A 27,500-nucleotide genomic window follows, 5' to 3' on the forward strand; every position below is an offset into this window, starting at 1 on the left:
CTGGTCTCAGGCCTATCCGAAGATCGGAAATAATGAGCTCTGAGCTCGTTCTGTAGGGTAACGTCTGGCTGTCTCGTCAGAAACTGCAGCAGATCAAACAGTGAAACACACACACACATAGTTTGTCGATTCGCGTGAGCTAGACAATGTGATCCTGAGAACACAGAGGTGACCGAGGTCTTTTAGAGAGAGAGAGAGAGAGAGAGAGAGAGAGAGAGAGAGAGAGAGAGAGAGAGAGAGCATTGATTAATTACTTTTCAGGAGAGTAATAACAGTTGTTCATTGTAATCCACGAATAACCTCCAATCTCCTTTTTTTTCTCTCATTTGCTAAAGTGTTACCATAAAACCTGTGAAAGTAATGAACACACACACACACACACACACACACACACACACACACACACACACACACACACACACACACACACACACACACACACACACACACACACACACACACACACACACACACACACGCACGCATACACACACACACACACACACACACACACACACACACACACACACACACACACACACACACACACACACACACGTCTCCATACTAACACACATATCAGGAGCCTGCCTTTCTCGGAAGCTAAAGCACAAGCACTGTTAACATCCACCCACATCCTCGCACGCGCGCTTTAGTAAATGGGAATCGTATGGCTGAGTGGCTGCTACATTGCCCAAAGGAGGACAGATGCTGAGGCCGCTTCCCGAAATCATTCCAAGCACCTTTCATGCACGCGGCGGGTAGCGTAGGTATTGTGGGTGTTTCCTGTTTTGGCACAGCTATGTGTTAATAAGTGCGCCACACGCAGCGCAGAGTCCTTGAGAGAAATCCCAGTGACGTTCTCTCTAAGCCTTGCATCCTGCGTCACAACCACCACCGCCTCCACCACCACAGCCCTTGCCTCCGCCACTGTTCACAGGTTTCATTACGGTGCACGCTACGGCGATTAGCGAAACATGGTATGACACACACACACACACACACACACACACACACACACACACACACACACACACACACACACACACACACACACACACACACTTTAATGAATAAATAACGAAGATCTAGATGGTTATATAGATGGAGACAACACAAGGCAACAGTAGTTTGACCCAGATCTACACATAAACACACACACACACGCACGCACACACACACACACACACATATATTAATGAATAAATAACGAAGATTTAGATGGTTGTATAGATGGAGACAACACAAGGCAACAGTAGTTTCAACCAGATCCACACACACACACACACACACACACACACACACACACACACACACACGCCCGATAGCTCAGTTGTTAGAGCGCTGGTTTCACAAGCCAGAGGACCGGGTTTCGATTCCCCGGCCGGGTGGAGATATTTGAGTGTGTCTCCTTTCACGTGTGGCCCCTGTTCACCTAGCAGTGAATAGGTACGGGATGTAAATCGAAGAGTTGTGACCTTGTTGTCCCTGTGTGTGGTGTGTGCCTGGTCTCAGGCCTATCCGAAGATCGGAAATAATGAGCTCTGAGCTCGTTCCGTAGGGTAACGTCTGGCTGACTCGTCAGAGACTGCAGCAGATCAAACAGTGAATTACACACACACACACACACACACACACACACACACACACACACACACACACACACCTACAATAAAGCACAAAGTACATAATATACAAAATACAATAACATTATATATATATATATATATATATATATATATATATATATATATATATATATATATATATATATATATATATATATATATATATGCATGAATAAATATACACTATATATGCATATTCCATTCCCAAATCACATCTACTTAGAACATTCAAATCTACAAAACACTAAGCAACGCAAAAAGGAATGAGCCCAATCCTGTCGCAGATTAATTGTCTATCCCTCGCTGAGCTGAACAGTCTCTGTGAAAAATTTATGTGTGGGAAGATACATTTCATCAATATGCGAGTCCATCTGAAATTGTCTGCAATGTAGTAATGGATAGACATTATCGCTACGTCCACTCAATAGAACTGGAAGTGATAAGGAAAGTCTCCGGATAGGCATCTCATCATATAATTGTGCAGTGCGTTTACACATATATTGTTTTGCTAGACCGACGCTGCATTACATTGCATTGCACTGCGTCACATTGCATTACGCCTCGCAGGTCTTCGCGATGATGGCTGCTCAAAATCACATGAATATCCGATTTTCAGATACTCGTGTTTTTTTTTTTTTTTCTCTCTCTTTTCTTATGATGAATCATCTTTCCTGCTTCACTTTTTCTCCAATAACTTTCACATTTCCCTTGATTGTTTTCTGTTTCGAAGCGAGTCACGTGGATGAACGTTATTGTCTGCGGGTATGACAATAACTAAGGGACTACACACACACACACACACACACACACACACACACACACACACACACACACACACACACACACACACACACACTTCTTCATGCCATGTGCACGCTTCCTGGCACAGGAACAAATCATCCTAATGTCCTCTTCTCCCGCTCGTACAGAGACACACTATGTACTTTACGTCCGCCGTGTGTCATCGTGTCTGGCGTGATTTATCTTGAGCTCCTAAGTCCTTCGTTTGTTTCTATTAATTCATGCCTCTCCTCTGTTTATTCCAAAATGTTGCTGTAAAAGAAATGTCTTTGTAAGATAGTTTGGTTACAAGTTTGTTTTTTATGTTTTTTTACACCTCATTTCTTCCATATATTCTATTTCTCTACATATTATTCATGGTTCCGTTGTACCTTTTTACACCTCAGTCAATTTCGCACAACGCTTACTGATTCTCGCTCGCTCTCTTGAATCTTTGCAAAAACTCCGCCTCTTCAGTGAATAGCTACTGTATTACCATATTTTGCTTCACGCGCCACTTACCTGACTAGTAATGCAAAATGTATTGTTGATTCGGCTGCTGGACGCGGAAGGTGGAGGGGGAGAAGTGGCTATCTCACCCTCACAGTCAACAACCACACGCTTCCGCTACCTAGTCAGGCGGGAAGGAGAGCGAGCGAGGGAGCGAGCAGGCAAGTAAGAGCCTCGAGGAAGGGGAGAGGAGTACCTGGTGGGAGGGAAGGGATAACAGGGAAGACGTGTGTGAGAATGTGGTGGATGCAGGCGTGTACAGCGGTGTTATTTTCCCCCGTGTGTTGGATGTGGTTCGCTTGAAGGCGTGCAAGTGATAAGCAGTGTGGACAGGCTGGGTGTGACTGGCCTTGTGTGCACGGTGTGTGGAGAACCTATGCGATGGACGAGGGAAACAAAGAGAAATGAGGGGAACAGTTGTGCGAACGTTTGTACCTCGAGGGGAATACTGTTACCATAGGGAATGTTGAGAAGGGTGTTGGGGTGACAGGTGCTTTAATGGATACCACGCCCTCGCACCCTGAATTACCTTCCCACCATCTCCTGCATATATTATTGTGGGTCGAATGTTAATTCCGCGTGTACCACTACCCTGGTTTGAACTGTCTTTGTTTGCGAGAAGATAAGTCTTTATGTATGCATGCCAACTCGCATCACATGATACGGTAAAGAAGCACATAAATGTTTACTGACCACAGAAATGAACCTACACAGTACATTACCGTTATTAGACAAAATACTCCAGGGAAATGCTTGAAATACAGACATGAACATTTAAATGAAAAAAAAAAAACTTTGATAATAACCTAATAAAAATAAGTTTTTTTTAATGTAACTGTTAACAGGAAAACAGGCAAAAATATTAATACACAATAAAAGGAAGGATACTGAACGCTAATAAGACACACGCTATGTAGCAATTCGCAGTAGCACCTTGAAATACGAGGGAACAAGAACTATGTACTGACTGCGACGAAATGCATGAATGACGTTTCTCTGTTTCCATCGCCTCTAGTTTGTATGCTGACGAGGCTCTTCATAACTAACATTCTCGTGATACTAACAATTAGGTCCTTGTGTCCGAGCTCTGAGTTGCAATATTCGCTATTCAGGTGACAATTACCGCGCTGCCTGAAAGTGTAGCGGCGGAAGGGAGACAGAGTCCTAAAGGCGTGCTGGTGGTGGTGGTAGTGGTAGTGGTGGTAGTAGTCCTGACACCCTACCACCTCCACCTCCACTCCTCTCCTCTTGCTACACTGATAGGAGGATACTTTTTTTAACGACTGGAGCAATCCAAAGCATTACGTTTCAATGGACGTTGAATTTCAAGCATTAACGAGTAGTTTCGTGATCTCGACGTTGAATCGGTCGACAGGACTTTGACCTGTACGAGTGAAACTTAATATCTGACGCCGTTAGATCGAAATAGCATTGCACCTCACTTGATATCGAAGCTCAGTGCAGGTACGATCTTCCTTAAAATTTCATAACTGGACATGATTCCGTCTCATCGACACCGTTTTGATGAGGGCAAAGTGTTACACAGATTTCAGTTTTAAATTAGATTTTGTTGTATCCCGTCTTTATATGAGAGTTATATTAAGATACATCCATATAACTTTTTTTTTCTGACCACCCCATATCGTTCAAATATTTTTACACCTTCCGTGAACTTGACAGGTGGCCACGGTCCTTTACACAATAACTTTGGCGCACGACTCATTTCATGCACCTATTTTTTTTTTTTTTCTGTCTGGATGGCATATGCAAAACAGTGGATCTGCAGTCATGTGTTTGTACTGAAGCTGTGCTGCGAATATTAAGACTGTGTGTGTGTGTATGTGTGTGTGTGTGTGTGTGTGTGTGTGTGTGTGTGTGTGTGTGTGTGTGTGTGTGTGTGTGTGTGTGTGTGGGCTTACGTATGACACTATTTCTGTCTGAATATTGAGGAGAGAAGAGGAAAGAGAGGAGAAGTAGAGGAAGTGGTTGTGGCCTGAGGTTTGTGCGAGGGCTTTGTTGAGGGCTGGCCAGGGATGAGGACGAGAAGCAGAGGAAGGGAGGGAGGGCGGGTGAGTGGGAGGAGCAGTGACGCGAGAGCCTTTGGTCCCTCCCAACTTTGAAGATTTTTGCATTCATCTTTACTCGAGCTGAATTTCAATGAGAATTGGCTCTTTTACTTTCACAGAGATGAATATAAAAGCTCTGTGACCACTTTTACAATTGAAGGATAAAAAGCGAAAAAGAAAATATACCTCTTTCTTAGTCTCCCTTTCTCTCCCTCTCTTTCGCTTTCCTTTCCAGTTGAAATATCTATCTACATGACCTGAAATATAAAAGAAGAACGTGACCAAAAGCATTCCACGAGACGAGTACGAGTAATGGACATTGGTGAAACACTGAAGTAACACACACACACACACACACACACACACACACACACACACACACACACACACACACACACACACACACACACACACACACACACACACTCTCTCTCTCTCTCTCTCTCTCTCTCTCTCTCTCTCTCTCTCTCTCTCTCTCTCTCTCTCTCTCTCTCTCTCTCTCTCTCTCTCTCTCTCTCTCTCTCACCACACCTGCACTAGCAGCTACGTTGCCCCGCCCGTCATTACCTCGGCGTGCCAGTCTTGCTTCATTACTCACCGTCGCTTCATCATCATCATAGAAACTCACGCCTGATTAATTACCCCCCCGGCAGACGCGCCATTATCCGCCACCTCTTCATCATCTCGGTTTTTACAAGACGAGGGGTGGCAAGTATCGCGGTTTTTTTTTTTTTTTTTTTTTTTTTTTTGTTACGTGTCTTTCTCTCTGTGTGTTTATGTATGCGTGTGTGTATTTTTTGGGGAGGTATTCATCTTCATTTCGTTTCGTTTCTTTTTTTATGGTGTTTCCTTTTTTTTCTTAATGAAGTGTGTGTGTGTGTGTGTGTGTGTGTGTGTGTGTGTGTGTGTGTGTGTGTGTGTGTGTGTGTGTGTGTGTGTGTGTGTGTGTGTGTGTTTATATACTTGGTTTTATTCAACGTACATCTCCTGACTACTTCATACGTTTAGAGTTCACTTGTTCTACATTGTATATGGTAAACATTTTTTCTTTGTCTATTTTGCATACAATATGTTGAATTTTTTATAACATTTCACTTTCCTATTTAAAAACTGTATTCCTGAGTTAGTATTTTAGATGTCAGGTTTTTTTCTTTACACCTGATGTACTTTTTTATTAAGCATTTATATATTCATTTTTGCATTTATTTATTTTTTCACTGGTATCTTTATTTAGACTATTCTTTATCAATGGTGACTTTATTTAGACGTTCTATTTGTCATATCAAAGGCGCTCAGCTCTTAGAGTGCTTGGTGTGGCGCGGGTATTCCGCGAATGGAAAAAGAATAGAATGACTGAGTTGTGTTTAATCCGTGCCAGCGTAAATAGCGTATGAGAGTCTCTCGCTTTAGATGACATTGTAACGCTGCATTCACACTTCAGCAAATATGTGCCGGTCCGAGGAAACGCAATGTGCTTCAATACTGCTGTGTGCACGCCTGTATGTGTGTGTGTGTGTGTGTGTGTGTGTGTGTGTGTGTGTGTGTGTGTGTGTGTGTGTGAGTGAGTGTTTGTATGCATGTGTGTGGGGGGGAGGAGGAAGCGTGTGTGGGCGTGTGTGTAGGAGTGTTTGACGTTATATTATATGACGAAACTAAATTAATTTCCTATCCCTTTCACTATTTAACGTGTTTTCACTTTACATTGAATAATGTATCCTATCACAAACATTCATTTCAGGGCCAACTGCTGTTTATTTTTCCTTCATTAATTGATACATGAATATTCTTATTTAATATTCTCTGAGAAGACCCCGAAGGAGTGCGTCCCTTTTATTTATTGTCAGATGTCTCAGTCCTCACCTTGTCTTCTCTGTCTCCACAGTTCGCCCGCTCAACGTCACCATCCTGACCACGCAAGACTACCTGAGTGCCGGCACGGAGTACGAGCTGGTGTGTCAGTCGTGGGGCTCGCGGCCGTCAGCCATCATCAGCTGGTGGAAGGGCGGCACCACAGCCCTCAAGGACGCCCTCATGACGGTGAGTGTGGCGGGGCGAGGATGGGGCATGGGGATGCTGGTGGATGATGATATGATCGACCTTCGCAGCAATTATGCAATTATCAAGAGTGAGCGTGTTGTCTGTAGCTTTATTAGACAAGTCATTTAATCAAGAGAATTGGAAATACACTGATAAGACGAATAAAGGAATTTTTTTTCTTTTCTTCTTTTTCATGATAAAATAATCATGCTTCTACTGAAGAGTGTCGCGGCCAGGGCGTGCGCATTCTCGGCACCACCTCGCCGGCCGCCACGCCACGCTCACGCCGCCATCGCACTGAAAGTCGTTGTGATTAATTGAACTGCCACGAGATTACATCACTGAGCGACAGGTGATGGCCAAAAAAGATAAATATGTCGTCCTGAAAATTATCGACAATATTCAAGATATTATAATCAAGAAGAGCGTGTCATAGGAGGAGCAGTGATTATACGCGATTGGCCTTTGATAGGAGGAGTTACAGGAGGGAACGACGCGGAGCAGATTTTCTTTATATTAAAACTTGGTAGCCAGCAGTGGTGCGCGGAGGGCTGTGACACACACCACACAGCAGTCTGGTTTGGAGACCTGCCCATCAAGTTTTCCTGTTTTCCTTTTCATCGTGTGTGTGTGTGTGTGTGTGTGTGTGTGTGTGTGTGTGTGTGTGTGTGTGTGTGTGTGTGTGTGTGTACGTGCGCGCGCGCTCGTCTTGATATTTAGTACTTCGAATATACATATAATAGCAGTAATGCAGATACGAGTATATGGTTTCTTATTGTCATTGACTTTTGAGCTTTGCCTTCCTGCTTGCTGGCAACATGGCGGCCACCGGCAGGAGTGAGTGTGGTGAGTGGAAGGGAGTGGGGCGTGCCGGGGTGGGGAGCAGCAGTGCTGAGCTGCGAGCGTGGCGTGGCAGCAGTGACATCAGTCCGTCATCTGTGCCTCGCGTTACTTGACTCGTGCTTATGTGTATTGATTGCCAGCACAGATTTAGCACGCCTCAGTGTGGAGTTGCGCTAATACAATCAGGTTAATTATGCCCTCATGTAATTACTGCCGAGAAGAATTTTGGATGGAATTGCGCAGAATTCGAATTTCCATGTAAATTAGATTACATAAACTCCTCGGATTGCAAGTGGTTTTCATATTATCAAAATATATACATTTTATTTTCAATTGAAAATGCTTGTCCATATAATCCCTCTCCTTATTTATGCTTCTAGTCTGTTTTATTTCAAATTTGTCGATTTTTTGTGTATGGTTTTGTCTTCCTGTCCACGTTTCCATGCCTCTGCGTCTCTCTCTCTCTCTCTCTCTCTCTCTCTCTCTCTCTCTCTCTCTCTCTCTCTCTCTCTCTCTCTCTCTCTCTCTCTCTCTCTCTCTCTCTCTCTCTCTCTCTCTCTCTCTCTCTCTCTCTCTCTCTCGCCGATTACAGCAGCACGCCGCAGATTGAACATATTAATGACCAAATATAATTAGCATGATATTCAAATATAACTAAAACTCTTAACGATTCATAGATCTAACAAGCTTATCAAAATACGCGCCTTTGATTTTTGGAAAGCAAGAGTGTTTTAGAGCAACAAAAATAGACTTCTGAAAGCAATTTATAACTTTTCATGAAGAGATATATCAATGATTTTCCTGTAAAGAATTCTGATGTGAGATTGTTGTTGTTGTTGTTGTTGTTGTTATTGTTGTGATTTTTGGCATTGTAGTTGTCGTTCATGTTATTATCATTTATTATTATTATTATTATTATTATTATTATTATTATTATTATTATTATTATTATTATTATTATTACTATATTATTATTATTATTATTATTATTATTATTATTATTATTTTCATTATCATCTTCGTTATTATTATTGTTGTTATTATCATTATCATTGTCATTAGTAGTAGTAGTAGTAGTAGTAGTAGTAGTACTATTATTATTATCATAATAATAATAATAATAATAATAATAATAATTATTATTATTATTATTATTATTATTATTATTATTATTATCATTATTATTATAGTATTGCTACAATTGCTGATGTTACTACCACCACTACTACTGTTACTACTACTACTACTACTACTACTACAACTACTACTACTACTACTACTACTACTACTACTACTACTACTACTACAGCTGCTGCTGCTGCTGCTGTTCTTTTTCCTACTCCTGTTGCAGCTACTGCTGTCATCATTATCATCATCATACTTAGCATTATTTGTTATTGTTATAGTAGTAGTAGTAGTTGTAGTAGTGATAGTGGTAGTAGTATTGGTAGTAGTAGTAGTAGTAGTAGTAGTAGTAGTAGTAGTAGTAGTAGTAGTAGTAGTAGTAATAGCAGTAGTAATTAGTTGTTGTTTTTGTTGTCGTTTCATGTTCTTTTTGTTGTTCTGATTGTTTTGTTTCGTTGTTTTATTGTTGTTGTTTTTGTTGTTGTTGTGGTTAGGGTGATGGTTTTGATGGTGGTCGTGGTGGTGATCGTGGTGGTGATGGTGATGGTGATGGTAGTGTCATAATAGTATTAATGATGGTGGGGTTGATAACGTTGTTCTCCTAACCATTAGGCATTTCTGTCCTCGATGGATGCAGTTTGATTACTAAGTTGACTTAAGAGCATCAGTTGTCCTCTTTTAAAGTGTCCCTTCTGTACTGGAATCATCAGCGAGACCTGGACGCGAGAGGAACGGAGTGACAGGTAGATTTGTAATGATGGAAGGATGTGATTTCCAGACCTTTTGTGGAGACGCAAAACAACACACACTCCTGCTTCAGCCAGAATTTTTATTTTTTTTATTTTTTTTTTATTATCTATTTATTTATTTTTTTACGTCCGTTTACTCTTGTCAGTCAGTATTGAAAAAATAATTATTAGGGAAAAGATGAACATCATAGAAGATGCAACATATTACTAACACGTGTATTACGTTAAAGATTCTTAGCTCTTGATATTCGCATTCCTTTCGTCGTTATGAAGTTTGCGGCTTAGTGAAAAACTCTCGCTATATAAACAGATATAACGTCATATGTTTGAATTCTGGTTCTGCTCGGTTTTTAATAATTTGGACGTATTAATTTATAATTTGGAGCGCCAACAAAGGCTGTATATTACATTGGACCGGACAGGAAAGGTAATTATTTGATACGGAAAGAGCGGTGTACTTTGGCATGTAATATGTATTTGTTTATTACCATAGCAATGAACTGAAACTTTTAAAACTGTACCGGAACATCAATTTTACTTATTGCAATTGTTGTTCAATTGAATATTGTCATTCTTATGAACTTCTGCATTAGTGTGTTCTCTTTCATAACGATGTTTCGAAAACATAAAACTGTATAGAATTGTCAATTTCTTTCTTAGCAATTGTTTTTTCATTATATTTCTTTGTACTTCCATATCAATTATTTACTAATGACATCGATTTTGAGACAGTAAAACTGCATAAAGGTATCAATTTCATTCGTAATAATTGTTATTTCATTTTATTTAGTTGTGTGAGTTCTCAGCATGTTTAAAGTCTCGCAGGCCACTCTTCCATACCTTCACGGCCGCCACATCCCTCCTGCAGCCTTGTAGCGCCAGCACAGGACTTCTACCGCCGCGACACTCGTGTGCCGGAATAATGCGATGCGATTATGTTTTGATCACTCATTAATAATCTTGAACGTCGTGTATTTACAGCCTAAGCGTGCTTCAACATGAATCGTAAAATGTTACGGCAGTTATTAATGGTTGGGCTGACGGTCAGTTATATGCGTCATGAATTATAGAACATTTAATACCGGTGGGGCTTATTAATATTAATGTCATCCCATAGCTAATTATTTTTTTTTTAACTTTGTTTCTTTCTCTGGAATGAACTACAACTTTTATTTGCTTATAATCTTTCCCTTTTTCTCTGTTTAGTCTTTGGACACATTAATCTGCTCCGTCTCCTGCCCTCTTCTTCATTTATCAGTTCCCTCCATTTTTCATCTCGTCCCCATCTCATCAATTACATTCCTTTTTTATCCATCCGACACAAAATCTTTCGCCTCTGTACGTGTCTTGGTCCGTGTTTCCCTCCCTCAAGCACTTCATCCATGAGTTCTTTCCGCAACACGCGTCCCTTGCCCTCCAGTGACGCTTCACCACCTCTATTTCCCCTTCATAAACCCACGCACGCAACCCTCCACTCATGTAAAGAACCTGGGGATGTAGAACACTCACGCTCTGCGCACAGTAATTCGCGAGCTTGTCCCTGTCGACCACTACTTTTTTCTCTCTTATTTTTCGCCGCGTTCCTTTTTCTCATACTTTGTTCACATATACACACCATGAGATCTGGGTTGACCCGCGCTCACCTTTGACCTTTCTCCTTTCTCTTCGTACTCAACAGACTTCCCCGGACAGCAATGTGACCACCTCTATCCTAAAGTACCGTGCCGAGATGACCGACAGCGGGAAGCACCTTACATGTCGCGCCATCAACCAGCACATCTTGCAGTCGGCACGCGAGGACAGTCTGCGCCTCAACGTGTACTGTAAGTGTTTGGTCTTTTCTGACTTTTCTTTGTTTCTGTGTGTGTGTGTGTGTGTGTGTGTGTGTGTGTGTGTGTGTGTGTGTGTGTGTGTGTGTGTGTGTGTGTGTGTGGTTATATATTTTGTTTAGAAGTTTTCAGTTTGTTTTGGTTGGATTCTTGCACTACTACCAGCTAATCTGTAATAATGGGTATCGTTATATAGAGCTATCTGGAATCGTAATTTATGACTGTATTCCGTTTGAAGTCAATCAACGTGCCATTTTATCCTGCTATCTGGGTGTGTGTGTGTGTGTGTGTGTGTGTGTGTGTGTGTGTGTGTGTGTGTGTGTGTGTGTGTGTGTGTGTGACTTTCATTGATTATTTCTGGTGACTGTTATTCCTTCACTTCTTTCATTCTTTCTGTCATACTGGTTGTTGTTTGATTGTCTCATTGTGTTGGCAAATCTTCCGTAGCCGTTGCTTTTAATTGCTCTGACTGTAATCTTGTGAGTGACACGCGAGTCTACGTTTTTTCACTCACTTTTTTTTTACTACCATTTCATTTTAGCTGTTGTTTTTTATTCAGCTCCCATCGCCACGCCGAAATTGCATACAAACAACATGCTGCAAATCTCTCCTATGTGTTCCTTTCGTGCTGCTGTGCTTCCATTTATTTCGTCTTGAAGTATGCTGTTCCCTTGCCTCTCTTTTCTTCCCTCCTCTCTCACCACACCCTATCCTTTTTTTCTCTCTACTCATTCCTCTCCTCCCCACGCCATCCCCTGACTCCCTGACCAGTGTGTGTGTGTGTGTGTGTGTGTGTGTGTGTGTGTGTGTGTGTGTGTGTGTGTGTGTGTGTGTGTGTGTGTGTGTGTGTGTTCGCTTGTTCCAGTGGCCGTTCCTATGCAATGTTTATTATCTTCTTGTTTATGGTTCGGTGTTTGCCTCGCTTTCTGTTTTCTTGCTACAATGGAGGAAGGAAGGAAAGTCTGTTATTGGTGCTGGTTTGGTCTTACGGTTCGTTTACTTTAATGTCACTTTCGACCTTTGCTATAAACCCGACTCCTGTGTTTATTATTGTTTCTTCGAGGCTAAATGCAACCACTCTTTTCTTGTATTGCTCTTTTGATGTGTGATATTACTCTTTACCGCGATATTTTCCTTTTTCGTATCAATCAACAAGGTTTAAATAAATGTAATGTATTTAATTTTTTTTGTTTTGTTTTGTGTTGCATTTGTATTTGTATGTATTGAATTTCCTATATATAGTAACCTGGTGTAATTCATTAAGATTCCGGTTGTGTTTATTGCTGTTGTCGTTCTTGTTGCTGTTGTCGTTCTTGTTGATGTTGTTGTTGTTGTTGTATTTATTCAAGTGTTTTTTTTTTCTGTTGACCTCACGCAGGAGTGTAAACATCGAACGTAATGACTTCACTCTGTATGGCTGATGGTTGTCATTACGTGCATGTGTGTGTGTGTGTGTGTGTGTGTGTGTGTGTGTGTGTGTGTGTGTGTGTGTGTGTGTGTGTGTGTGTGTGTGTGTGTACACGCACGCGCGCGCTTGCGATAACGTGCAGGAAAAGGACCGAGTGTGTAATATAAATGTGTGTGTGTGTGTGTGTGTGTGTGTGTGTGTGTGTGTGTGTGTGTACTAGTTTTGTACCTTTTTCCTAGTTTGTCTGTTTAATTTCGCGTGGTATAATTATGTTGTGTATTTGTGAGCCTACTTGCAGCAAATTACATTATATTGTGTGTAACGCTGGGGAGTATTTTTATGGGTTTGTTTTTACCAAGATCGCCGATAGCAAAGCAAAGCATGTATCCCAGCAGTGCTCGAAGACTCGGAGCGAATGGCAGGATAGTTATGTGAATCTAGTTTGTTCACCAGGGAGCCGTGAGTTGCCTGCTGCTGTCAGTCCTCTCTGCTGGAAGTAAGCGAACTAATTTTGAGACTTGGGGAAGTAGTGAACTGTAGAAGAAAGGCGGTGTTTGAAATGTTTAAAGAAATAACGAATTTTATTTTTTACTTCATACTGTTTTATTGTATAATACAATGTTGTAATTAGTTAGACTGATTAATGATAAATATCAAGAATAGGTAATAAACTGACTAAAAGTGACAATAAAAGCCTGTTAAAGGAAAAATAAGAAGGAAGTTTAGAGTTCAAGCAGAAAGGCAAAGAATGAAAGAAGCAGCAGATTCAGTAAAAAAAAAAAAAAAAAAAAAAAAACTGGAGTAGGTTTCCAGTAACCAGAGGAAGGCAAAATAAGGGGTAGTTAAATCTTGGCAAGTTTGTTGTTGATATTACAAGTTCCTATGATACATTGTTGGGTTCTCTTCACAATCATGCTGCATTTCGTTATAATTCATTGTCAATTATATGAAAACCAATTACCGTAGGCATGTTCTGCAAGCCATTCCACATCCCCTCTCTTTTTTTTTTTTTCTTTAAAACGGTGATATAGAGAGATTTTCAGTACTTTATATAGATTGTGTTGCTAAGTTGTTGTTTTTTATTCTTCAGCGTAAAAGAATGTTAGGTGTTCATGGCGTCCGAATGTCCCTGAATTTTCAAGAGGCTCGTGGTTTTCGGGGTTTTCAGGATAAAGTTGTGGAGTTTGCCAGTGTTGTGAGTACACTTGATGGTGCCTGTGATGGATTTTGACTCCACAGAAGTGCGTGCAAGGTTGTTGTATGTCGCGTGCTTTTTAGAATAGTGAATGGAGGAGCATTTGAGTGCTTCACAACGGGCACGTATGTCCTTTTACTGTTAAAGTATAATCTCTATATCCTCCATAATAGCTATTCAATTCGTCTCTCGCTGAAAGAAATTAAGCACTTCGAATAGGAAAGTGCCGCTAAAATTTGTATCGCTGCACTCTCCCCGCCGGCTGTCCCACTATAAAAATAGTGGAGTGGCTGCTGGAGAGTGTCCCAGACAAGTTAAAGTATTAAAACAGGGAATTTAGTGGTGTTTGTGTAATTCACCTCGGTCGTCTGCTGGTCACCTAGAGCTCATAGGGTAGGACTGAGCTCATAGGGTAGGACTGAGACCACAACACACTCCACACACCGGGAAAGCGAGGCCACAACCCCTCGAGTTACATCCCGTACCTATTTACTGCTAGGTGAACAGGGCCCACACATTAAGAGGCTTGCCCATTTGCCTCGCCGCTTACCGGGACTCGAACCCGGCGATTGTGAGTCGAGCGTGCTAACCACTACACTACGCGGTGTAGTGAGAGAGAGAGAGAGAGAGAGAGAGAGAGAGAGAGAGAGAGAGAGAATTTCACTTAATCCAATGTGTCAGAAAATACCAAACAGACATGCAAACACAGGAGCAGTGAGGCAGAAAGAGACAAGCCGGCACACACGAGGCTGAAGACAAGGAAAGGCACTACGATACAGAATTTGCACTTCACGGGAAGAGAAATAGAGGAAGCTGTTGAACGTTGCTAGACGAGAGGGACGAGGAAGAATGATCCTCTTAAGAACAAATGAGAGGCAAGATCTTATGAAGGAGGATGGCAAGCAGTAATTACTCCTTCATTCCCCTTGTAGATGATGCCAAGGGAGAGAAGACTGGAAGCGGTGCACGGCAGAGGACAAAAGGGAGGGTAGAACTGGCGCAGGAGGGGAGGAAAGAGAAGTAGAACATGAAGTGCTGGACTGACGTTGAGTAATTTAGAAGGAAGAGTGAGAGGAATTTCAGTGGATAAGTAATATGGAGTTTGGGATAAAGTTTGGATGATAAGGAGGTGAAGAGGAAGAGGAAGAATAGGTTGTTAGTGAAGGAAAGGGTGATGGGGAGTGAATGGCAGGATGAGAATAGGTGATTTCAAGTGACTAGATGGTGCGGGAGAGATTGGAGGAAGAGGAGGAGAAGAGGGAGGAAAGTATGGTTTGTGGTGATGATGGTGGCGAGGTGATGCTGATGTGATGAGGGAACTTGTTGAGAAGTGTGTACCTCTTTACTCTCTCTCTCTCTCTCTCTCTCTCTCTCTCTCTCTCTCTCTCTCTCTCTCTCTCTCTCTCTCTCTCTCACACACGATTTCCAATTTCCAATACTTAAACGTATTTTCACCTTCCTCTTAACCCAAGATTACTCCTTCCGATATTTTTTTCTTCTCTCTTTCTTCCTGGTCAACATATCTCCCTCTTCATCTTTTCAATTCTCTTTTCCTTTAGTTCTCACTTCTTTTAAGTTCAACTGTCCTGATCTATCTTTTATATCATATCTCTCTTTCCTCTCCTTCCTTCCTTCCGCCCTTCCCTCTTTCGTGTCTTTTTACATCATGGCCCCCTTTATCCCTTTATTCCTTCCATCACCCTTTCATTTCTTTTTTATTTTCTTTTACATTCTGTACTCACTCACTCAGTCACTCGCTCATTCATCCATTCATTTTTTTCCACCCTTCCTTTCTGCGTTCCCTCATTCATTCTAGAATTTTTTTTTCCTTTCTTTTTGTCGGATATGAGTCCAGGTAATTCTCATCTCTCCTCTCCTCCACGCTCACTCTACTAACATTCCCTCCCCCCTCCCTTCCTCTTTGGCCTTTCCACCACCACCTCCACCTGTTCCTCCTCTCATCATGGCCCTTCATTCGTGCGTCCCTTCCACTCACACTCTCTCTCTCTCTCTCTCTCTCTCTCTCTCTCTCTCTCTCTCTCTCTCTCTCTCTCTCTCTCTCTCTCTCTCTCACTCTCTTTCTCTGCTCGCAACTGTCCATCCTGCTTTCTTTTGCCTTCCCTCCACAACTCAGCACGCTGCCCTACCTCTCTCACCTACCTGTCACCTGCCTTGCCGTCCGGAGGAAAGAAATGGAGGAGTTTGTTTCTCCAAGTCACACAACCTTCCTCTGACATGCCTCGCCACTCTCCGACTCTCCCCCCCCCAACACACACACACACACACACACACACACACACACACACACACACACACACACACACACACACACACACACACACTTACAAAGACTTTCTCCCTCTGTCGCTTTTTTCTATTACTTTTTTATCTTTTTTTTTCAAGGTTCATAATTACATTTGTTTTATTTTGCCATAATATGATTTTTTTTTTCAGTTCGTCATCATTTCTAATTCAATTTATATTTTTTATTCGTTTCTGTTTTCCTTTTGGTGTTTTATATCTGATGCGTGTGTGGGGAGGACCGTTATTTTGTTGGTGCAGAAGGGTTTGGCTCTCTCTCTCTCTCTCTCTCTCTCTCTCTCTCTCTCTCTCTCTCTCTCTCTCTCTCTCTCTCTCTCTCTCTCTCTCTCTCTCTCTCTCTCTCTCTCTCTCTCTCTCTCTCTCTCTCTCTCTTCATTTGTGTTATGGCCGTATATATACATATATATATATATATATATATATATATATATATATATATATATATATATATATATATATATATATATATATATATATATATATATATACACACACAAGTATGTATGTACATACATTCATAAGGTTACTACTGCGATTCACTAAAAATCTAAGTGAAGGAAAGGCTTTGTTGAAACTATGATTCTCTCTAAACCATTTTCAACATCTCTGGATATATTCACTTTTATTGTTCTTCTTTTCACTTCTTCGCTTATTCTCCTCCACCTTGCATTTTTATACCTTCATGTAGCCAGTTCCCATCATTGTATGTTCTCCGTATTCATTTTACTTCTTTCTTTTCTTTCTATTTTGCAGAACTTTGCACATTCTCCTGCGAATTGCCTTTTCTTTCATGATACTCTTTTAGGACTCACTTTGCTTCTTTTCCTCTCGCTTCATCCTCGCAGCGGCAGGCTCCCCTGAGGCTGTGTGCTGCCTATGTGTGTTCTGTGTAGAGTGGAGGCTTCAGTTTTAGGATCTTGTTCAGTGTGAATGGTTAGTAGTATGCGTGTTTATCCTTCTCTCTCTCTCTCTCTCTCTCTCTCTCTCTCTCTCTCTCTCTCTCTCTCTCTCTCTCTCTCTCTCTCTCTCTCTCTCTCTCTCTCTCTCTCTCTCTCTCTCTCTCTCTCTCTCTCTCTCTCTCTCTCTCTCTCTCTCTCTCTCTCTCTCTCTCTCTCTCTCTCTCTCTCTCTCTCTCTCTCCTGCATCCCTGTCTTACACCTCCCGTCCTGCTTTTGCGTCATCCTCATCCACTTTCCCATCTATTCCTTTCTTCCTCTCCCTGATCCTCATCCGTCTCCCTCGCCCATCCCGCGCCCTTACTTGACTTGTGCTGAAGGGTGAAGACACGCCGTGCACAAGACCGTACCTGAAGGTGACACAAGGCTAGGGTATGCAAATAGACCATTGATTATGTATGATCAATCAGCCTAAAGGGAAGGTGAGCACACCACTCAAAAACACCTTATGTTCCACCTATATGTCTCTCTCTCTCTCTCTCTCTCTCTCTCTCTCTCTCTCTCTCTCTCTCTCTCTCTCTCTCTCTCTCTCTCTCTCTCTCTCTCTCTCTCTCTCTGCTCTCTTTCTCTGCTCGCAACTGTCCATCCTGCTTTCTTTTGCCTTCCCTCCACAACTCAGCACGCTGCCCTACCTCTCTCACCTACCTGTCACCTGCCTTGCCGTCCGGAGGAAAGAAATGGAGAGTTTGTTTCTCCAAGTCACACAACCTTCCTCTGACATGCCTCGCCACTCTCCGACTCTCCCACACACACACACACACACACACACACACACACACACACACACACACACACACACACACACACACACACACACACACACTTACAAAGACTTTCTCCCTCTGTCGCTTTTTTCTATTACTTTTTTATCTTTTTTTTTCAAGGTTCATAATTACATTTGTTTTATTTTGCCATAATATGATTTTTTTTTTCAGTTCGTCATCATTTCTAATTCAATTTATATTTTTTTATTCGTTTCTGTTTTTCCTTTTGGTGTTTTATATCTGATGCGTGTGTGGGGGAGGACCGTTATTTTTGTTGGTGCAGAAGGGTTTGGCTCTCTCTCTCTCTCTCTCTCTCTCTCTCTCTCTCTCTCTCTCTCTCTCTCTCTCTCTCTCTCTCTCTCTCTCTCTCTCTCTCTCTCTCTCTCTCTCTCTCTCTCTCTCTCTCTCTCTCTCTCTCTCTTCATTTGTGTTATGGCCGTATATATACATATATATATATATATATATATATATATATATATATATATATATATATATATATATATATATATATATATATATATATATATATATATATACACACAAGTATGTATGTACATACATTCATAAGGTTACTACTGCGATTCACTAAAAATCTAAGTGAAGGAAAGGCTTTGTTGAAACTATGATTCTCTCTAAACCATTTTCAACATCTCTGGATATATTCACTTTTATTGTTCTTCTTTTCACTTCTTCGCTTATTCTCCTCCACCTTGCATTTTTATACCTTCATGTAGCCAGTTCCCATCATTGTATGTTCTCCGTATTCATTTTACTTCTTTCTTTTCTTTCTATTTTGCAGAACTTTGCACATTCTCCTGCGAATTGCCTTTTCTTTCATGATACTCTTTTAGGACTCACTTTGCTTCTTTTCCTCTCGCTTCATCCTCGCAGCGGCGGGCTCCCCTGAGGCTGTGTGCTGCCTATGTGTGTTCTGTGTAGAGTGGAGGCTTCAGTTTTAGGATCTTGTTCAGTGTGAATGGTTAGTAGTATGCGTGTTTATCCTTTCTCTCTCTCTCTCTCTCTCTCTCTCTCTCTCTCTCTCTCTCTCTCTCTCTCTCTCTCTCTCTCTCTCTCTCTCTCTCTCTCTCTCTCTCTCTCTCTCTCTCTCTCTCTCTCTCTCTCTCTCTCTCTCTCTCTCTCTCTCTCTCTCTCTCTCTCTCTCTCTCTCTCTCTCTCTCTCTCTCTCCTGCATCCCTGTCTTACACCTCCCGTCCTGCTTTTGCGTCATCCTCATCCACTTTCCCATCTATTCCTTTCTTCCTCTCCCCTGATCCTCATCCGTCTCCCTCGCCCATCCCCGCGCCCTTACTTGACTTGTGCTGAAGGGTGAAGACACGCCGTGCACAAGACCGTACCTGAAGGTGACACAAGGCTAGGGTATGCAAATAGACCATTGATTATGTATGATCAATCAGCCTAAAGGGAAGGTGAGCACACCCACTCCAAAAACACCTTATGTTCCACCTATATGTCTCTCTCTCTCTCTCTCTCTCTCTCTCTCTCTCTCTCTCTCTCTCTCTCTCTCTCTCTCTCTCTCTCTCTCTCTCTCTCTCATACAGACATGCAATACAGCAAAAGTATCATCTAATTACTGATATTTTTCCTCGTCTCCTCGTCTTTGCAATAAAAAGAAAGAAAGAAAGAAAGGTTACTCTTATTTCCAAACCTCCACAAGTCAACATACATTATACGAATTATTTACATTTCATTGAATTGAGTGATCGTTCAATGAAGAATATACTCACTTGAAGCAGTGAGGCTGTTTGTGCTGCACTAGTCTGTTTCCTTGTCTCTTATATGGTGGAGAAATTAAACGAGGAGAGATGTCCGTCCAGACATAGGGGACGACGAGTTGACGATCCTAGGTGCTGACAGCTGGAGTGGTGACGACACATGGCCTTTACTCAAGGCTCTCAGGGCGCACTCAGGTGTGGCCTTGCTGTCTGGGTCTTGTATAAGGTGATATGATCTCATCGCATCGCTACCCTTCCCTCACTTGGGGTCGCGGGGAAAGATGTCTTTGGTCTCCACACGTATCAAAAGTTGTACTCGAGTGCGCATCTTGCCAGAAAAAGTTCAGTATGATGAGGAGCAGGACGAACAAGTGAGAGGCTTATGTCCCTCCTGGGAATGGAGCCGGACCACACACAGGATGGTGACCCCTGGGAGCCGAGGCATGAGACCCGCTGGACCCAGCTCGGTTTACAGGTGGCTTTCCAGGGAGAGCCGCATTAAGGTTGTTTAACTCTTTCACTGCCACATGGCACATCTCTCCTAAACAACAATCCACTCAACATTTCTATTTCTTTTCTTACTCTACAGCCACTTTTAAAAACTGACTGCGGACTGGAATATCTACCATTTCAGTCTTCTATTGCAGGTACTCGTAAAGATTGAGTACGGAGCTTTTAGTGCTATGAGCTGTTGCATATCAAAGTAAGAACATTAAGTTGAATGTGATGAGGTATTTCACGTCTGTTAGCTTCTATACTTGGATGAAAAATTATAATCAGAAACCAACTAATGTTATTTTTTTTTTTAATCAAGTCAATTGTGATATTTGTAGCACATTATGATCTTATGCTCAAGGTGTCGTGGCATCATGTTCTGTCTATTAAAATGCGCCTGCTGTCCATGTTCTGTTCGGTACTGTTTTAAGACGAGAGAAGCAGCCATCTGTTTTCTTCTCCTTTTCGATATTTAAACCTACCTCGTTAAATTTTTTGGTAGCATTAAGAGGTGATGGAGTCTTCGAGGAAGAATAAAAAGGATATGTGTGACATACAGAGACATGGTGCAGAATAGTAGGAATGATAAGAGAAAATTCATGGAAGGGAGGTGCTTTGATTCAAATAAAAATCAATATATATATATATATATATATATATATATATATATATATATATATATATATATATATATATATATATATATATATTAAACCATAGGAAGTTATAATGTTGTGTGTGTGTGTGTGTGTGTGTGTGTGTGTGTGTGTGTGTGTGTGTGTGTGTGTGTGTGTGTGTGTGTGTGTGTGTGTGTGTGTGTGTGTTTGTGTGTATACAGATGATGATGTTAATAATAATTATGATACTGATAATAACAACAATAATAATAACTGATAATAATAATAGTAATGATGATAATAATAATAATAATAATAATAATAATAATAATAATAATAATAATAATAATAATAAAAAGAAGAAGATGATGATGATGATATTGATGATGATAACAATGATAATAATAATGATAATAATAATAATGATAATAATAATAATGATAATGATGATAGTAATAATAATAATGATAATAATAATTACTATTATAATAATAATGATAATAATAATAATAATAATAATAATAATAATAATAATAATAATAATAATAATAAATTACGACTGCTAATACTACTACTACTACTACTACTACTACTACTACTACTAATAATAATAATAATAATAATAATAATAATAATAATAATAATAATAATAATTATGATAATAATAATGATAATAATAGTAATAATAATAACTGTTGCAGGATATGCGTCTCATACCATTATTCATTTGTGATCAGAGTTGAATTGCTCAATAATCTATAATATGCATAGAAACCTATATAGTGTGTGAAGCATTAGGGTTTGCTTTTATAGAGAGCGGTTCTCTCATTTGTGGCCCGCTAGCCTCACTTATTATTGTTTACCTGACATCACAACACAAAGACAGACAAACAATAGGTCACCGAGTTTCTGACTACCAAGAGTGTTTCATCAGTAAAAGAGAGAGAGAGAGATGTTGTCTTTCCTCGACCCTACGATGAAAGACATGATCAGTTCAACACTTCACCTATAGCTCGAGGTGACCTGTCGATGCAGCTACATAATAGTTTTAATAGTAATGATAATAATAATAACAATGATGATGAAGATGTTGTTGATGAAAATGAAAGTGATAATAATAACTAGACAGATAAATTGAAACATGGAAATATCAGTCAAAGTTTAATGGATATACCAAATGCTGAGTGAAAGCTTGAAATTCTGACTCTTCACGGCTTATAAAATAAAATTCTCTGGGTCTTTTTTCTGTTTATTTCTCATATAGCGGTTCAGTTATCATTTGCTTGCATCTTCCGGCGTTGTCTTACTTTCACCAATCACATCTCTACCTACGTGAAGTGTGGCTGAAAAAAATAAGAGTGATTTTGGAGCCAATAACAGAATGCACGTGAAACCTCTTTTATTCGTGTTGTGCTTCTGTTTTTATTCATTAATGGTTTGTTGTGCGATGACCTCCTTGGATTGCACACGCTCGCGCCTATGTGTGTGTGTGTGTGTGTGTGTGTGTGTGTGTGTGTGTGTGTGTGTGTGTGTGTGTGTGTGTGTGGTGCAGCTCCGACCGTGTTAGTTCTGGTCGACTTATGTTTGTGTTGTGGTGCAGAGGGCGAGTCCGGCTGGTGGTGGTGGTGTCGAATCGCCTGGTGTTGTGTGTATGCAATGGTATGTTGCTGTTGTTTCTGTCTACCTGCCTTCCCTTTTCTGTACATTCCTCGTTTTCTTTTCTTCCTGTTAGACCTTTCTTTCTTTTTTTTAGCCCTCCATGTTTTCTTCATGTTTTCCTTCTGATATTTTTTTGCTGCCGATATAATAAAGGAAGTCGAGAAAAATGGGTGTGTTTGGTTAAAAATGGTTTGCAGGAGAAGTTTTGCCTGTGTGCAGTTGGTTAAATCTGAGCGTGTAGGCAGCTCAGGTGTGCTTTCCCAGAGAGGAGGTGGCACAGGAGGTGGTGATGGTGGTGGTGATTGTAACCATGTTGACAGTAGGAGAGTCAAGGTTGTCATCCTTCCTGTGTTTGTTGAAAGGTTTGTATGTAGATTTTTTTTCTACCAAGAAGATTTTTTTTATTGTTTCTTTTCTTTTCAATTAGTGAACGAGTTAATCGGTGAGGTCGCTCTTTGATCTTTTATAGGTGAAATATTGAACATTCTCTCTCTCTCTCTCTCTCTCTCTCTCTCTCTCTCTCTCTCTCTCTCTCTCTCTCTCTCTCTCTCTCTCTCTCTCTCTCTCTCTCTCTCTCTCTCTCTCTCTCTCTCTCTCTCTCTCTCTCTCTCTCTCCTACGATCTGAATTATATAAAAATGAGAACATGAAGACTAAAGAGCTGAATTAGATGACACTGAATACTTTTCTATTCCGTTTTATTCATTTTTCTTTTTTTTTCTTTTGAGAGAGAGAGAGAGAGAGAGAGAGAGAGAGAGAGAGAGAGAGAGAGAGAGAAAGAGGCTACAACTAACCCACCATCAGATTTCTAAATCTTGCCTGGTCTCTCTTACAAATGAAAAGACAAAATACATCGTGTCGTCCGTCCTTTGTCACGACTATTAGGACACGAGTAATTTGTCTCACAGTACTTAGAGGAGAAAGTAGATAACACATCACCTCTGACATATACAAATTATCGTGAAACTGAAATCCTAATTGGCTTTCAAGTCTCAAACACCATTATCGGATTAAAGTGGGACACAGATCAGTGGAGTAGTAATATTGTACTATGTGAGACAAACGCAACAACCACTTTCGCGCGGCAGAGTGTAATGAACAAGATTAATAGCAGCCGTTAACCTTTGCTGTGACATTAATCAGTACCTCTTTACCTCACTAATAAAGACTTCAGCCTGTGCAGAGGAGAGCTTCACTAGCATCCATACGCTGCCTTCAGAAACCCAGAAGACTCTATAAGTGAAAAAAAAAATTATATATGGATTAATCGGCTTTATCCAATATCTCAACATGAACAGAATCGTGATGTATGCGTAGTGGTTTGTATATCGATGCTTATCGTTTGATGGGGGTGTTTAATCTGTAATGACGAAGGCAGGAGTCTTCAGGTATATATCTCGTTATCCTTGAAAGTTATCAGTTCCACGGCCAAAGGGGTAGAGGTTCTTCTTCACTGGAAATAGTTAGTTTTGGAGAGACGAGGTGACAGTGAGGGAAGAAGGAGAGGACGGAGAGAGAGAGATGATTACAAGCACCTTTTTTTTATGGTAGTCAAGAGGAGACATGGCAGAGGGAAGGAAAAGAAAGAAATAAGGACTCTTACAAGTGTCTTCTCTTTTGGTAAACGAAAGGATATAGTGAGGAAGGTAAGAAGGAGGTAAGGGGAACGAGGGAAGGTGCACAAGTCTCTTTACTTTTAGGAGGATGGAAACACGACTCCACATGACATTTCGATAGGCTGGATAAAGTAATGGGGGCTTGTTTCACCTGGGGATACCAATTTTTACCTGCAAGGAGTGTATCGCTATGTCCATTATGTTTCTAGTATGGTCATATCGTCTCTACTTTCGCCTTTCCGTTCCAAATCTTTATCTTATCAATACTTTTAAGCGTCACTTCTTATTCAGTTCTCTTTTACTGAATATCGCTTCTCTAACCTTCATAAATTCGTCTGCTCTACGACACTCAAGAAACATCAAATGACTGGTGTGACATTTCTCTCTCTCTCTCTCTCTCTCTCTCTCTCTCTCTCTCTCTCTCTCTCTCTCTCTCTCTCTCTCTCTCTCTCTCTCTCTCTCTCTCTCTGTTTTCTTCGACCCCAATATCCGTTTCATCCACTTTTTTTCTCTGCGTGCCCTTCCTCTTCACTTATTGTCTTTCTCCCTCGCTTTCTTTCTTTTATCCTCTCATCCTCATCCTCCTCGTTTTCTTCTTCTTTCATATTTTACTTTTCTTTGAGAGTTCTTCCATTTTTCTTTCTTTATTCATATATATTTTTTATTTCTTGTCAAAACTTTCTCCACTACCCCTTCCTCCTCCTCCTCCTCCTCCTCCTCCTCCTCCTCCTCCTCCTCCTCCTCCTCCTCCTCCTCCTCCTCTTACTCGACCTCTTCTTCGACCTCCTCGTCTTCCTCCTCCTCCCTGCCATCTGCATTTTCTGTTCTCCTGCTCCCCCTGCTCTTCTATTTTTCCATTTCTCCCACCACCACCTTTTCTTCTTTTCATTCCTACGTTCTGCTCCCCTTCCACCTCCTCTGGATTTCTCTTCTCGTGTCTCTTCACAATATCACAGAGTAACTACTTGCCCTCGTATTGTGCTTGAACCTGCAGATTTTTTTTCTTTCTCTTTTTATCATTTAACTCTTGATTTTTTTAATGTATATCTTTTTGATCCCTACGGAGTGTTCTGTTCCTCTTTGAGGATGTTCCATCTTCTTTCCTTACTTCCAGATGTGTTTCGTACCTCCCGCTCAGTGGACTTGAAATATTTCCCATGTGGTTCTTCACCTGCCCTTGATCCGAGAAGATTACTTTTCATTGCACCGATGCTTTTAGATGTTTGGTAGGAAGGAAAGCCGTGTCTTTGTTTAACTGTTCTTTATAAATTGTATAATCGGAGATATATTATTCATATGGCATTTTCATTAATAAGTGAACGACTGATTTTTTACTGTCCCGTGTAATCACGCATTGAGAGACTTAAATTGAAAACGTTCTGCCAGAAGTCTTTAGATATTATAGAAAATATAACAAAAGTGATATAAGCAAGATTCTCGGTGTCATTTATCAAGATAGAAAGATAAGTAATAGGTTTCAGGCTTGATAAAGCTATATTAATAATAGAAGAAGCGGGAAGGAACTGATCCTCAAATGCATCGATAGATGAACGGAATCAATCAGTAATTAAGTTTTTAGTACTAAATCGTATTGGAGCTTCTTAAAATGAATATAGCACGATGTATGGATGGAGATGCTAGAAAGAAATAGGTAGGTAAGACTGTCACAATGTCACAACGATGATTGCCATGTGTAAACCCAATGGCTTCTTACAGCTTCCCTTATTTTCTCAAGTTCTTATTACCGAGTACCCACACCCTATTTTTTTCCTAGTGTGTGTGTGTGTGTGTGTGTGAGAGAGAGAGAGAGAGAGAGAGAGAGAGAGAAACATATCATAGCTGAACCGCACTTTGTTTCTGTGAAGTGGCATCTCATGAAGATACAACTGATATGTATCGCTTAGGTATATTGCTTTGTTTATGATTTACTACTGACTCCATGACTTATTTGGAAATCTCCACACCTGAGAGGCCGCTGTGATCGGTGGAGAGGCAGGAACACTGGACCGACGCCACGGGCACGGTGACACTTTCTCAACCAGAAAAACGCTGTGAGCCAAGCGCTCTTCACTCCTGCATCTTAATTAAACCAAGAATTTCAATCTGGTGAAGCTTCGACTGCCGCCTTTTGGTAAGGAAAGGAAGACATTCAAGTGCTCGAAGAAAATAAAAGAAAAGCTAATGGAACTGAGAGCTCTTCACCTTTTTCAGTTAAAACTTTTACCTTGCCTCCGCCAGGTACCCACCAGGCGTCTCTCCCTGTGAACGACAAGATATCAATGCACAAGCATCCCTTCATAAAATTCTTGTTTTTATCAAGAGAATCTTCCCACCGTATCGTGTCACGTCGCTCAAACGTCTGCGCTTTCTATCGTGATGTCACAACAAAAGAAGAAAGACTTGCGTCGTTTTAATGTATAATTAACTTTTTACTTAAAACTTAATGTTCTATATTCTTATGTGTCTTCACTTTATTTTCAAATGTGACCAGATTTTCCTGTTGTATCTTTATCTTCACTACACTTTTGTTTCTGCCTTCGTTTTAGTTGCTACGTAAATCTGGTCCACCTGTTTCTGTTTTCATTATCAGCCATGAAGTTTCCAGGTTTCCGTTGCGGTATCTTTCTTTTTCTTATTTTCGTTCTTTATATGCTTTGTCTTTTCCTTTGTTTCTTTTCGAGGTAGTAAAAGGAAAATATCATCTTTATTTTCTTTCTCTCCTTACTTCTTATTTTTTTAGCTGAAGCATTAAGAGAGAATCTAACACAGCATCCCCTTTTCTTAATACTTTAAATTCTTTTTCCAGTTACGCTTTAATAACTTTTTTATATGATTTCTACTGCTGCGTATGTCATTCCACATTCTTTTTCCCCTTGAGACATTAAAGGCGAGCCCACCTATTTTTCTTGCAACACTGACTATTTTTTCTCTGCTTCAACCATTTTTTTAATCCATTAAGGTCCGTTTCCCGAGAATCCGGTGCATTCTCAGTGTCCCTATTGACTTCCGTTGTGACCCTCAAGAACCGGATCTGAGACTGGCGTTACAAATGACTTTCCTAGGAACAAACAAAAGTAATTTTCCGGTAATGGTTACTTTCTCTAGGGATCCGCTTCCTTAACCCTTACAGTACTGCCAGAGGGAGAGGGAGAGGGAGAGGGAGAGG

General features: G+C 40.8%; 1 protein-coding gene across 4 annotated transcripts in view; it reads left to right on the forward strand.

Annotated features, from left to right (window-relative positions):
- LOC123517629 (nephrin-like) overlaps positions 1-27,500 on the forward strand; it is a 779,174-nt gene that overhangs the window by 637,929 nt on the left and 113,745 nt on the right. For all 4 annotated transcript variants that reach the window (XM_045277924.1, XM_045277926.1, XM_045277928.1 and 1 more), the window contains exons 6-7: positions 6,867-7,021; positions 11,417-11,561. In XM_045277924.1, the coding sequence (XP_045133859.1) occupies positions 6,867-7,021; positions 11,417-11,561 (300 nt within the window). The remainder of the gene's footprint in view (positions 1-6,866; positions 7,022-11,416; positions 11,562-27,500) is intronic.

The sequence above is a fragment of the Portunus trituberculatus genome, chromosome 42, assembly GCF_017591435.1.
Source record: "Portunus trituberculatus isolate SZX2019 chromosome 42, ASM1759143v1, whole genome shotgun sequence".
Lineage (NCBI taxonomy): Eukaryota > Metazoa > Arthropoda > Malacostraca > Decapoda > Portunidae > Portunus > Portunus trituberculatus.